At 42.0% G+C, this 14,356-nt stretch overlaps 1 protein-coding gene across 1 annotated transcript in view; it reads right to left on the reverse strand.

Annotated features, from left to right (window-relative positions):
• Positions 1–965: 965 nt before the first annotated feature.
• The window catches only part of CUNH1orf21 (chromosome unknown C1orf21 homolog), a 156,462-nt gene continuing 143,071 nt past the window's right edge, over positions 966–14,356 (reverse strand). Inside the window, exon 5 of the mRNA XM_008056110.1 lies at positions 966–3,469. Within this exon, the coding sequence (XP_008054301.1) occupies positions 3,431–3,469 (39 nt within the window). The 3' untranslated portion in view covers positions 966–3,430. The remainder of the gene's footprint in view (positions 3,470–14,356) is intronic.

Consider the following 14,356-nt stretch of genomic DNA (forward strand, 5'->3'; position numbering starts at 1 on the left):
AGGACAGAGTTATAAGTCAAAGAAAGATGACATGAAATGGGACCAAAGAAAAAGGCTTCATCACCCCCAGGCCTGCTCCTGGGGCCTGTCAGGTTGCTGGTGTGGCAGTTTCCAAAAGCCTGGGTGAACCTTTGACACAGAGGTGCCGCCTTGCCTTTCGGTGAGCAGGAGGATGGTGCCAGTGCAGAGGACCAAAGAGGCAATTCTCCTGGGTCAGGTCACTTTTAATTTAAATCATCAGAGCCCAGGTTCAGATCATGGGCCCTGCAGACAGGGAGAGACCCGTCTCCCACCAGGCAGCTGTGTGTGTAGCTGCTGCTGTTTCTGAGGGCTGACCTAGTTTTCTCATTGCTGGACTTTGTACGTTCTTTGTCCCTAAATAGACCATAACACCACCCTGTGCTCACTGCTCAAGCCTGGGGCCAGAAAGCATCGCTGAGGTAAAAGCCTCTTTTAAAAAGGTTCTCTGCCAGTAACAAACACGTATTCAATTATGAAGCAGTACTCTATGATCCTGAATCTCCGCCAACCAAAAGAAAGCTGCGCACACACTGCTGAACTTTTACAACTCTACAACTCAGAGTACATAAGACGTGTGTAATCCAGCTGTAAATCCCCTTGACAGTCCTGCCCCACCCACTGGCCACTAGGCAGCTGGATTTCCGACTGCACCCTGCACACAAAACAGCCCATCAACCCTGTCTGCTGAATGCATTTGGTGCATTTCTCATCATTTTTCTACCTCTACCTCCAGGGCACTTCCCTCCCTTTTGCCTCCCATCTCCCCAGACCCTGCAGAGATGACAACTCTGTAGAATGCACCCAAATGTACTTCGGATTCTTCTTTACATTGCACCTGAGACAATCTGCTTAATGTTTAGATACACAGAAGGAGGGGAGGAAAGGCAAAATATTTTTGCTTTAGGTCCTTTAGGAAGGTATAAAAAAAAAAGAACAAACACAAATCACTTGACAATTTTATGATTAAAACCAACAAATGGAAAACAGACAGTGTTAGGCGTTGCTAACATAATCAAGCATTTCACGCCAACCCACTCAATCACCCCATTTCTCCGATCTATTTCTAGATGTACCAACTGTGTCTGAAGATGAAATCACTTTTGCACATCAAAGTTGTATCCGGTATTCAACATGGGAGACAGAACTCCAGATGAAAACCTGCTGGTTCATGGGAACAACACTTCCGGTTTTATCAAACACTCTGAAGTCAGGTTCCCAAGAAACACTTGGTTCTATGCACGTGTGTAGTGCGTCAACATGTTAAATGTGACTGTGAGAATAATGATATGAACATATTTCATCTTCAGGGTCGAGGGTGGTGATTTTCTGGGAAGACACTGTCTGAGACACCAAGTAGAAGAATCAAATGGAAGACATGTGGCATTTGCTTCCTTCTTGCTTGCTAAGAACAAGAAATCCCAGAAAAGGTCACCCACATAACAGTGAACAAAGTCCTCAGTGAATGAGTTTGAGGTGGAGCTTAGCGGTTCGTTTACAGTTGTGGAAAACTATTTTAGTCACTTGGCCAAACACCAAACAAAGGGAGGGAACCTAAAACCCTAGACTACTTGACTCTCCCTGCATTTTTCTGCCTGAAGCAGGATAAAAAGCCTAAAATTTTGGCCACATCTCTATTTATGTAACAACCACAGCTGCTCCCCAAAATAGCTGCTGTTGGCTGAAAGAATTAAGGGATTTTGTTACTAATATTTGAGTCAATTTTCCATAGCACTTGACTAAGCTTCCTTCCCCTTGGTTTTGCTGCCCCAGGTCTAAAAGGAGATAAGGACTCTCACCATCAGCCCATCAATGTTGCTATCAGTGATGGGGATAGATGTTAAAGTCAAGGTCCATCTTCTCAGCAAGAACAAATTTGCATGAAACATCTTAACTACCCACCTTCTGAGGGTGGCAGTGTGGCTAATACTAAGGCCCTTCCAATTCACAACCCCAACAAGAGAGAAAGATACAATGCTCCTGCGTTTTTGTGGGACAAACCCAACCTGGACTGCCGGCATGGCATTTTTTTAGGGTGCCCTCCCCCAAAAGTAACAGAGAACCCTCATCAAAGCTATCAAATACATTAAAAAAATACAAAAGTTATTTTCTCCTTTTGATTGCTATTTACTTGTGATAATATTTGTTAAAAATATTACTTCTGTCTTTGAGAGGAGATCATCCTCTTCATATAGTATGGAAAAATAAACTCTACTGATTACTCAGTCAACATTCCCCACCACTGCCTGGCTGGGGCTTTTGGCTTTCGTGTCTCCAAATATCACCAGCGTACATGGACTATGCTTTCGAGTAGGCAAATGCTTTTGGTGGATTCAGTGCTGGAAGTCAGAGGAAAAGAAGTGGCAAGGCTTGTGGAACATTCTGGAGGGGGCAGAGTTACCAAATAAAAGAGTTTGTTTGCTAACAAAATGAGAGGGAACAGGGTGGTTTCAGACCCTCTGGAAAAGTCGCGGGATGTCCCCTTTTCTCTTCTTACCACGTACAGCCTTGCTAATGATTGGTAGATCATTCAAGAAAGGGTAGGGAGCTCTTTAGGCCAATGATCAGCATCACTGTGAAGGAGGGCACAACTTCCGCACCCAAGACCATCTTAAAACACTGAGCTGGATGAATGGGAGAAGACAAGGATACATAAAAACAGTAAAATGTTTATTTTCTTAGAAAAAAAAGTGAGGAAGAGGGATTCAAAATGATTGTGATCACACTTCCCATCTGCGTCTGAGCAAAGCCAATGTTGATTAAGATACCTATGAAATGAAACAACCTGCCACTCGCTCCTACGTCACTTCCAGGAGTCGTGTCACAACATGCTTTTAACTGCTAATAGCTTCTCTGCTTCTTCTGAGCAGAGAAACAAGTCTTGCCAAAGCAACCATCCCATCTCCAAAGCTCAACACTGCCAGCAAGAAGCAAGGCTCAGTCCGTCTCTGGACCACTTGGGAGAGACGGGGAGGAAGGAGAGAGGGCAGGAGATGCTTATCTTAGAAGCAGAACTGGTCTAGAAGAGAAATTTGATATCTGAGTTCACCACTACCTCATCTTATAGAAAATCGGTTGGAGAGCATCTGGAAAACCAACAGTATCTTTAAGGTGAAATTGCAGAATTTTGCTGCATACCTGGACACAAGAGAAGTGAAAAGTTGCAACAAGTTTTAACTAGCAGCAACAAAGAAAGTTCGATAACAGTTTTTTTGTTTGTTTGTTTGTTTTTAGCGATATTCCTTTGCAAGTTCATTAAGAAACACTGTAATTTTATGGGGCGTACGATATGGAACGATCTTCTTTTGCTATAGTGCTGTTCGTTGAATAGAATCGACCCTTGCAAAGATTTCAACTGGGGTGGAACCTATTTACACAGCAGTAGCTCCTGGTGTGAGTGGTAGAATTGGTGCTATGTGATATCCTCTTCTTCCGAACAGTAATCCCGACCCTTAGAGGAAAAGGAAAAAGAACATGTGAATGAATGAAAAATTCAAAGCAGAGTCTGAAACAGTTACTTGTAATAGATTTTCTCGGAATATATGTCTACTTGCAACAGAATCCAGACTTTATCAGTAACTTCGGGCACACTGTAGATACGTAATACATACATGCCGGCTGATTTGTAAGCTATATATACAAGGCATGAAGAGTTGTATCAAGCCCCAAATAAGTCCTTACTTTATGTGGGTAAGGATTTATACTATAATGGGCATATACAAGAACCAGCTTTTCACTAAGCAAGTACCAGATGAACAATCGATTCAGAAGACCAATTTCTCATCAGGAAGAATGAACGAGTCATTTTCAGTAGTTCATCCTATAGTTATATTCGCTTGCCTGGAAGTTAACATTTTACAGAGGGAGATTGTACAATCCAAGAATGTCTGAGTTTAATTGATTTTAAAATGGATTAAACAAGCATAAGAATTCTTTAAAGATGTCTACTATGTCTATGCTTGGTATGAGTGTGAGGCATGACAGAGGCAGAGATGCTTTTGATTCATTTGTTAACAAAACAGGTTATCTGGAGGATTAAGGACTGTATACAATGATTACTTTATTTATTTATTTATTTATTTGAGTTGGAGTCTCACTCTGTCGCCCAGACTGAAGTGCAGTGGCATACTCCCGGCCACCGCAGCCTCGACCTGCAGGGCTCTGGCGATCCTTCCACCTCAGCCTTCCAAGTAGCTGGAACTACAGGCACGCGCTACCACACCCGGCTAATTTTTTTGATTTATTGTAGAGATGAGGTCTCACCAAGTTGCCCAGGTGGGTCTCGAACCCGCGGGCTCAGGCAAGTGGGAGGGGACCCAAAGGGGTTGCCCCAGTGATTACTTTTAAACATATTTTATCCTCTCTTCACTAGGTTATAAGTTTGATGAAGACACAGTTGGGACTGGGCTTTAAGACTCCACATCTGATCATGCTGGGTTGTCTTGTCAAAACACATGGCTTTCTTCGTTTGTAATTCCTCACAGATGGCACAAGACAAAGATGCCCGCCCTGCCTTCCTCACAATGCCATAGATACAGGCTTGGTAAAAAGTCAGATGTTATTATTTGCATACTAAAACTTTTTACTTTTAAATACACACTACATGTTCTAATTTTTTTGGGGGGGAGGGGATATATATATATATATTTTTTTAAAAAAACAGAATTTAAAAAATAACTTATTCCTTAAAGTACCACTTTGTAACGATGGTAATAATTTTGCATATGACTATTTCTCAAATATATTACATGTCTGTCACATTATCCATATATTGGAAATATTTGGCATTTTCCTAATACTTAAGTGTCATGATAATGAAAAACCATGCCAGATGGCTGGGTGCTAATCCTGGCTGTGTGACTTACTAGCTCTGGGAGCTTGATCAAGTTATCTTTCTACATCTCAGTTTCTTCATCTGTAAAATGAAGATAACAACAATACCTACTTCACAGGGTTGTCAACGATTGAGTTAATAGTAATCAAGTGATCAGATAGTGCCTGCCATATACTTTTATACAGGATGTGTGTGTCTGACCAATAAAAATGAACTGCCACACAATGAAGCCTTCAGGATTGTCACCTCCTCCCATACCCACTGAACCCAGACTGCTGGTTCTCTCAGGATGTGATTCATTGCTTAGCACGTTTGGTTTCCTCCACCATCAGACTGCTAACTTGCACCCCTGCTGCTTTCAGGCTGTGTGGGTCCAGTGTCATCTCCAGGTTTGTTTTACTTGCAGCGTGATACCTCACCTGGGCAGAGAAACTAGGGAACCACATCTACCTGAAGAGTATACTTAGCAGTCCTCCCATCGATAGCCTCCTTGGTGACAGTGCCCAAGAAGATGCCAGCCACTCAGGGTCCCATGTTGGGGAGCCAGAAAGAACTTCGAGGTCCCTGAACATGGGCAATTTATTCTCCAATGTGGAAAACGGGACACACAATATATATTAACACAATGCTATAAATGCCAGATGCTGCCCTCCATGTGTCCTCACCTCACAAGGCCCAGAGAGTAGGCTTGCACATGGATGCTGGCTGTTCAGCTGGAGAGGAAAGGCAGGGCTCACAGAGTTTTCATGGAGGTCTTATTAGGAAGGGAAAGAGGACATTTGCAATGTAGATATGTAGAGATCTACTGTTGCCTGACACTGGACAGATGACTGGGCTTTGGTTTCCTGGGGATAATCATGATCTCTGTCCCGTAGAGTTGTCATTAGGATTAAATGGAAGAAATACAGTGACTCACAAGCAGTCAGTAATGTTAAACACTGCTATTATTATGATCACTACTGATACTATTATTATAACTGTTGTTATTATAAACCTTGTGTTTGTTTGGTCCCCTGACAAGGGAATGGAGATTTCCTTCCTGTTGTTGTCAGGTGGGTGAGGATGGGGGCAATAAGCTGTCATCTGACAGGTGTAGGCAACCCTTCCTCCCACCTCAGCCTTGCATCGCAGACAGGCCAGAGCCTCGTGTACATGAATAAAGCTTCTACGGCAGCAACCACAGTCCCTTGACTTCCTATGACTAAATGGGGCCACAAATCAAAGCAAAGTCTCAGTCAGCCAGTGTAGGGTTTAGAGGGTACCTCATCCATAAAGGAAGAATTTGAAAGCAATGACAGACAGCCCCCCACACACACACACACACACACACACACACACACACACACACACGTGTGGGCATACACATGCACACATACATACATGGGAACTAGCGTACTCATTTTGATAAAGTGGTGTCTCCAAATCTGTAAATGAGTCACAGGGGTATGCAGCAGAAGGAAATTTCAGACCACAAGAAAGGCTTGGCCACCCCACTGTCTGAAGGATGAATCGACGTAAACCCTCTTTGTAAACTCAGGATGCTGCAACTTTCATTTCCCAAGCACTTGCTGCTATGAAATTATTATAATTACTATGAAAAGGAGAAAGAAAACTGCACTCATTGCTTTGCAGATATTATTTCAAATACTGCAGGGTAAGGGTGGAGCCCTGTAAATCATGGGGAAATCTCAGAGAAACTCAAGACTACAGGGCGGGTGCTCAACTTTTTTGTCATGGCGGTAGTGACTTGACAACTAAATTCAAATTCAGTTCAGTTTCACTCTTGTTATTACCACCTGTCAGCATCTCTGAGAAGCAAACAAAAAAATCTTTGAAATGAAAACACATTCAAAGTAAGAGATGGTCATACACCATGTGGTCCTCCAGTGCTGTGCTCATAAAGCGGGCCTGAGAGGTAGTTGCCAGAGGCTGGGAAGGGTGGTGGAGGGAGGAAGGTAAGGTATAGAAAGAGGTTCTTTAATGGGTACATACATACAGTGAGATAGGAGGAATAAATACTGTGCGTGGTAGCACAGTAGGGTGACTAGAGTTAACGGTAATTTATTGTCTATCCCCAAATAACTAGAAGAGAAGATCTGAAATGTTCCCAGCACAAAGAAATGATAAATGTTTGAGGTGGTGGATATGGCGATCACCTAGATTTGACTGTTACACATTGTAGGCATGTCTCAAAATATCACATGTACCCCATAAATATGTATAACAATTATGTATCGATTTAAGAATAAGTATATACAAACAAATAGTTAAAAGAAACAAAGGGACTCTGAGAGAGTTGTTATTGGAGAGGTCCTGTTTCAGTATCATAGAGGGTTGCATCTGTACACCAGCCCAACTGGGCAGTACAGGGAACCTGCTTCTGTAACATGACTTCATGTCTCATTTAATTTTGAAGGAACTGTGCTAAAGACAGAACCTTAAGACCTTCAGCTGTCAGAAGGCAGGAAGTAGGGGCTGGGTCTGGGAGATACATAATAATTCTCTTAGCTGAAGTATGCCCTTTCCTCTTAAAGGGACCCAAAATGGAAGTTTCTGTAAAGACATTTTACTCACTGAGAATTGGGGACTGTTAGTCACAATTCCACCCTTGTGCAGGGGACACACTGAAGGTTGCAGAGAGCAAGATTCCCATGAGGCCCAGCAGGCTGGAAGAATGGAAACTCCTAATAATGCTGACAAAGAAGGCTTGTTTGAAAGGACCATGGAGGCATTTGGGTGTAGACTCAGTAAATCCCAAGAGCTTTCACCTAACACACTTTCTCTAACCACATCCCACACTGTGTATAGACTTCTGAGTTTTCTTCAGTTTTCCGTATTATTATTTTCCTGGAAATTTATGTTTATGTCAACTCAGAACATACACACTTCTAAGGTTCTAGAGTAAGAGTTTTTTGCTTGCTTGTTGAAGTGTCTAGGCTAAAAATGAGAGAGATTAACAAACGAAAGGGCATTATCCTCATTCTAAATTCTGCTAGCTTAAAGAGCAACAGCTCAAAGCATGGTTTCAAACAAAGACACTATTCTTCTAATGTGTCTAAAGCACTTTTTATCTACAGCTTTAAAATAAATGAATAGTCTAGGGCTGGTCACCCAGTGTTAGGTGTGATTTTATCGTGGGAGTCTTCAGATTTCTGTAGACGTGTGTGCACTTACCCCAACACACCTCAAGGATGTAACTAACAATCAGCCGTGAACTGAACATCTTCCCATTGGAGGAGACTAGATGAAAGTTATTGAGAGTAAATGTGCAATCTTAGTTTCCCCATCTGTAAAAGGGAGACCTAACTCGCACAGTTGTTTGGGAAGTAAAAGTAATACATGTAAAGTGTTTAGCAGAACCAGGCACATAGTAGGTGGTTAATAAATCATAGCTCTCAGGATGATATTGAAAAATGAGACTAACGGATTCAACAGTCAATAAAACTGTCTGGGTGAGAAATGGGCCCATATCTGGATCAGTCTGCTGACATTTAGATCCTTTGACATGCCAGGCACTCCAGCCTGGGCGCTCGTTCTTCCTCCTATCCTGGCGGCTTCCCCTGCTCCCAGCTCATCTTCTAGATCTCTCCTCAAATGCCTCCTTGTTGCCTTCCCTGAACATCCCATATAAAATAGCACTCCTTACTCTGCTTCATTTTTATTTGTAGTACTTATCATTACCTGGCATTATTCATGTAGGAATTCATTTCTTTATTGACTGTCTTCCTCTCTGAATGAAGGCTTCAAGTGGGCAGAAACTTTCACTCTGCTGGCTCTCCAATATGTGGAGTAGGGTTGGCAACATGTCAGATATGCAATAAATATTTGTTGAATAAGTGAATGGATTTTAAAAAAGCGAAAGAATTCTGAAAGTTTGGAGTTGGGAGGGGGCCTGGAGGTTTTTCTATCTGGCCTCCCATCTAATGTAGGCTGGGCCTCCACTGACTACATTTGGGGCAGAGAACCTTCTCTTTCCTGCAGGAACAGGTCATGTGCTTTCCCAAGCAGACCTTGAAACTGTTAAAACAGAAGAGCTTAAGTCCTACAACTCTGTAACTCCCAGAGAACGGCTCAGTCTTGGCCTTTGGAACCAGAGGCAGTGTTTCCCAGCCAACTGCACCTCTGTTCTATTACCTGGGAATGACAGTTTCCTCCTAGGATTTTCCCATGTTTTTTAAAAAATGGGCCCAGCACAGAAAGAAATCACCAGCACAGAGTAAGATATCCCAGAAATACATCTTAAGATCTGTATCTATCTAACAAAGGGGAATCACCAGAAAGGACAGATTCCAAGAGAAAATGTTAAATCTTATTAACAATAACATAACAGAACAAAAAACAGAACTTTCATCAAAGCTCTAGAAAAGGCGCTAAGTCTTTAAGGCTTGAAAAAATAGAAAAAAATAGAAAAAAATTGCAAAAAAATATTAAAACAGTTGAGCATGCGAAAACAAACCTTTGTTTTCAAACATAATAATAAAATAAAATAAAAGGGCAAACCTCACAGTGGGAAAATTACCCGCAGCATACCATATGCAAATGGTGAAAACTATAAGAGAAACTCATACAAATAAAAAAAGAACAGTTAAGAGAATCCCAATGAGAGGGAAAGTGCACAAGTGCAAACTCATTTAAAACAAAACTGGGCTGGGCATGATGGCTCATACCCGTAATCCCAGCACTTTGAGAGACTGAGGCAGGAGGATCCCTTGATGCCAACAGCATAGCGAGACCTCATCTCTACAAAAAATTTAAAAAGTTAGCCAAGCATGGTGGCATGCGCCTGTAGTCCCAGCTACTGAGAAGACTGAGGTGGAAGGATCACCTGAGCCCAGGAGGTTGGGGTTGCAGTGAACTGGAGCCCCAACCTGAGCCCCAACCTCATGCCACTGCACTCCAGCCTGTGTGACAGAGTAAGACTTAGATGAAAAACAAAACAAAACAAAACAACAACAAAAAAGCAAACCAGAAAACATACACATAGAAACACGATCTGTTTCAGTAACAAAAAATACAAATTAAAATGTAAAAATAGTGAGATCTAATTCTTGCAAATATATAATAAAATGCAATCTCATAGACTGCCAAAAATGGCATGGCTACTTCAAAAGCAATTTGGCAATAAGTATTGAGTCATAAAAGATCCATATCCTTTATTATGGCGATTATAGAAATCAGAATCAAAGAGAAAACTCCAAATGTGTATATATACATGGCTTAAAAATATGTTTTAAAAATATGTACATTGGTTCCCTGAGGCTGGAGGTGGGAATGTAAGCAGATAGGAGAGAACTTTTAAGGTGATAGAAATGTTCTAAAACCGAGTGTGGTGATGGTTGCACAATTCAGTAAATTTACTAAAAGATCATTAGATTGCACATGTAAAATGAATTCTATGGTATGTACATTATAGCTCCATAAAGTTGTTAAAAATATATGCACAAATATTTATACCGCAGCATTTTTACTAGGCATGAGAAAAAAAATCCATCTAATATCCCAAAGAGAAACTGGTTACTGGTTACAGTTCATTCATTCTCTATGGTCAAACAAATAAAACTCAGCAGGACCAAGCATTCATTGTGTATCAAGCAGGCAGGCCCTTCTTGTAGACCATGGTGTTTCCGCATATGTTGCTCTTTCCCCTCATACCTCCTCCCCAGGCTTCGCCATTTGGCTACTTATTCTTTGTGACCTGGCTCCACTATCATATATTGCAGTGCAATTCTCCACAGCTACACCAGGGAGACCCAGTCTCCTCCCTTCCCAGTGGTCCTTCCATCATACCACCGTGCCATATAGTAATTTTAGGCAACACATTTGCCTCCCTTGCTTGAGGGGGAAGAAAATGTTTCCTCGCTTATCTTTGTCTTTTGGATACCGAATGGAACCCTCATGTGGTCCACATCACAAGGGTCATGAACACTCCGGTTGTGAGGGGAGGCAGTGGTGGGGTGGCATGGTAGGATGGAGGCTGTTGAGTGGTGTCATAAGGGAAGTGTCCTGGTACTTTAATAAAGGAAGAAGTGGTCAACATTTTGCAGGTCATGATAGAAAATACAGCCCTTTTTAACAATACAACTGGTAATAAGTTTTCAACAAACATATCAGTGGATAATATCGAACAGGCCATGTTGCAAGAACCGTCTGGAACTCGGGCGAGGGGTCAAAGGACTGCAAGGAGGGGAAACAGAAGTTGATATCAGAATCCCACAGTCTATTATTCATCATTTTTATTTCTTTGAGTACAGTCATTCCCCTTTATTCACAGGGGATTTGTTCCAAGATCCCCAGTGGATGCCTGAAATGATGGAGAGTACCAAACCCTATATATATTATGTTTTTTCCTGTACATACGGGGGGGACCCCAAAAACCTGTACTTATTTATTAAAAACTGTGTATTTATTTTTACATGTTTAAATTTCAGTCACCTTCAAAATACTCTCCGTTTGAATGCAATACCCCTATCAAGACATTTTTTCCACTGTTCAAAACTGTTTTTGATGCCGGGCTCAGTGGCTCAGCCTGTAATCCCGCACCTTTGGGAGGCTGAGGTGAGTGGATTGCCTGAGCCCGTGGGTTCGAGACCCACCTGGGCAGCGAGACCTCATCTCTACAATAAATCAAAAAATCAGCCGGGCGTGGTAGTGCATGCCTGTAATTCCGGTTACTCGGAAGACTGAGGCGGAAGGATCGCTGGAGCCCAGCAGGTTGAGGCTGCAGTGGCCGGGAGCGGCCACTGCACTCCAGTCTGGGCGACAGAGTGAGACTCCAACGCAAAAAACAAAAAACAAAAAAACAAAACTGTTTTTCAACTTGGCAATTTTGGTGTCTTTTAGTGCTTTTGTCGTTTTGGTTTCACTTCTTCCACCTTGGCAAAATATTTTCCTTTGAGGACTTTTTTCCATTCAAAGAAACAAAACAAAACAAAACAAAACAAAAAGTCACTTGGGGTGAGATCAGGTGAATAGGTAGGGTGGGGTGTGGGGGCCATGCCGTTTTTGGTCAAAAGCTGCTGAACACTCAGCGCAGTGTGGGCAGGTGCACTTGTAAGTCACCCATCATGAAATGGGTAAACACGCTGAAAGAATCTCCCCCTCAAAATTTACTGGAGTGGAACACAGCCTCTCATAACAATGCTAGCTTTGAGCTCCCAGAACACTTTCCTAGAGGGGGAAGCCTGTACAGCAAAGAGCCCACACTCAAAAAATAATTCCGTTTTTTTGGGGCGAGGTCCTTCCTCATATATATTTATGATAAAGTTTAACTTTAAAATTAGACACAGTAGGAGATTAGCAGCAATAACTAACAATGAAATAGAACAATTATAACAATATACTGTAATAAAATTATGTGAATGTGTTTTCTCTTTAAACATCTTATTGTACTGCATTCACTTTCTTGGTGACCACAGGTAACTGGCACCATAGAAAGTGAAGCTGTGGATAAGGGGTCCTGCTGGAATACCAATGTAAACCACATATGGAACATGTCCAGTTCTCTTTCCATGATGCTCAGCCAGGTGTCTTCAACTCAGTCTTTAGTTATCATCCCAGAGTTCTGAGTTGAAGAACCTCACAGGTATGGCCATGAAGTCAGATACTTAACGATCAAGACTTTGTCATGCTGGGAGAGAGCAAACATGAGGTTCTGTGATGAAGGATCATCACAGAAGTGTGTTTTAATGAGTCTTATTTCTGTCTGGCAGTGTGACCTGTTATACTTGTCAGAAAACAGCCTCTTGTTTGTTTACTGAATGACCAACTGAATAATCCATCTTCTTCTCTTCTACTTGTTTTGGTGACACTGGAAACCTCGAAGTTTTGGCCTGTGCAGTATTTTGGTTCTCTTTCTCTTGTTTGCTTCCTTCACATAACTCCTCCTCCTGCTCTCCTTTTCTAGCTGTGGGCTTCCTGAGTCTGTTTCTTGACCTACTGTTATACCTCCTCGACAGTCTTAAACTTGTACTGTGGGGCTTAACTGCTTTCTAGGTAGCAAAGTGCATCTTGAGGAAGAAAGCACAACCACCCCTTCTGTATTTTGTTGCATACATTTAACGGGCATCTCCCTTCTGTGTCACCACAAACACCTTTTTTCTCAACCTTTTCCTCCACACATTACCACCCAGAGGCAATGGCTTCAGAGCCAAGTTTCTAGGAGAATCTGTACATGTCAGTGGTTCTCTAACCAGCAATGCAGGGACAGGATAACCACATGCTATAGCTTGAGCATCTGTGAACCACTAGCTGGAACCCAGAGCAAGCACAAAGAGGAGGAGGAGAAGTGGAAGGAAGGACAACCCTAGGGCTGCTGGACTTCCACCTTCTCCTGCAGGGCTGGAAACAGTCACCGCCCCTGCTTCCTTGGGGCTGGATGCGTCAGAACCTCTTCAATCAAGGAGAGCTTTTCAGCAGCGTTTTTGTTTACAGTCCAACAACAAGTTATAAGAACAGTTTTAAATGAGGAAGAAATGTTGAAGAAAAGTAAAAATAATTAGCTGTGCTGTTCAAGTCTCCTCCTCCAGGCTTACTTCATTAGAAAAATCAATCGAGGCATTAATGGCTGTCTCTATCTCTAATGAGCTTTATTTGAATTAGACCCACACGTTATTATTTCAGTTGGAAAAAGGTCTCATTTGTAATGAGCAGTAGAGTGCGACAGCCTCTGACTGTTTCTCAGACCATATATAGGAATGATCACCGTGATAATAACAGCAGTGACAACAATCCCAGGATGTTGGAATTTTCATTTCCAAGACAGAATAAGTATTAACTAAACAGCTTTGACCCTTCCCCATGAAGTGTTTATTATACCTGAATCCCGCATTCTACACAGAATCAGAAGGCTATTTTAGAACCCTGAAGACACACATTTCTCAAGCTTTATCTGAGGCTGGCACTTGGGTGACTTCAGTGATATTCTTACCCACAAGGAGGTAAGCAGGAGTGGAAGTAAAGACATGCAGAGATAAAGAACACAGATATTCACGTTCTCTTGGCCATATTGAACTGATGACTGAGAGGAGGCAAACCTCCTCTGGGAAGGGCCGGACAGTAAAGATTTTAGGTCCTGTATTCCATGTGGTCCCACTGTAACTCAACTCTGCCGTTGTAAGCATGAGCAGCCATAGATAAAAGCAGATGAATGAGGATGGCTGAGTTCCAACAAAACTTTATTTGTGGGCACCGAAATTTAATTTCATACAATTTTTTTCACATGTCACAAAATAGTCTTTTTCTTATGTTTTTTTCCCCCAACCATTTAAACATATAAAAACCATTCTTGCCTCATGGGCTGATTTGGCCCAAGGCCATAGCTTGCCTGACCTGGACCAGAGAACAGAATCACAATCAGTGGAATCATAGGCAGACACTATCCAAGGGTTTTGCCCTCTTTTTAAGAGCTCAAACAGCAGAGATAATTTCCATCTTGAGAGATGTTTCTCTCCAGAATTTTTCTGCAAAATGTCATTTTATAAAATTGCTCTTATTTTAGAAACAAGA

This window comes from Carlito syrichta, unplaced genomic scaffold (assembly GCF_000164805.1).
Source record: "Carlito syrichta isolate Samal-C Ts95f unplaced genomic scaffold, Tarsius_syrichta-2.0.1 Scaffold302219, whole genome shotgun sequence".
Lineage (NCBI taxonomy): Eukaryota > Metazoa > Chordata > Mammalia > Primates > Tarsiidae > Carlito > Carlito syrichta.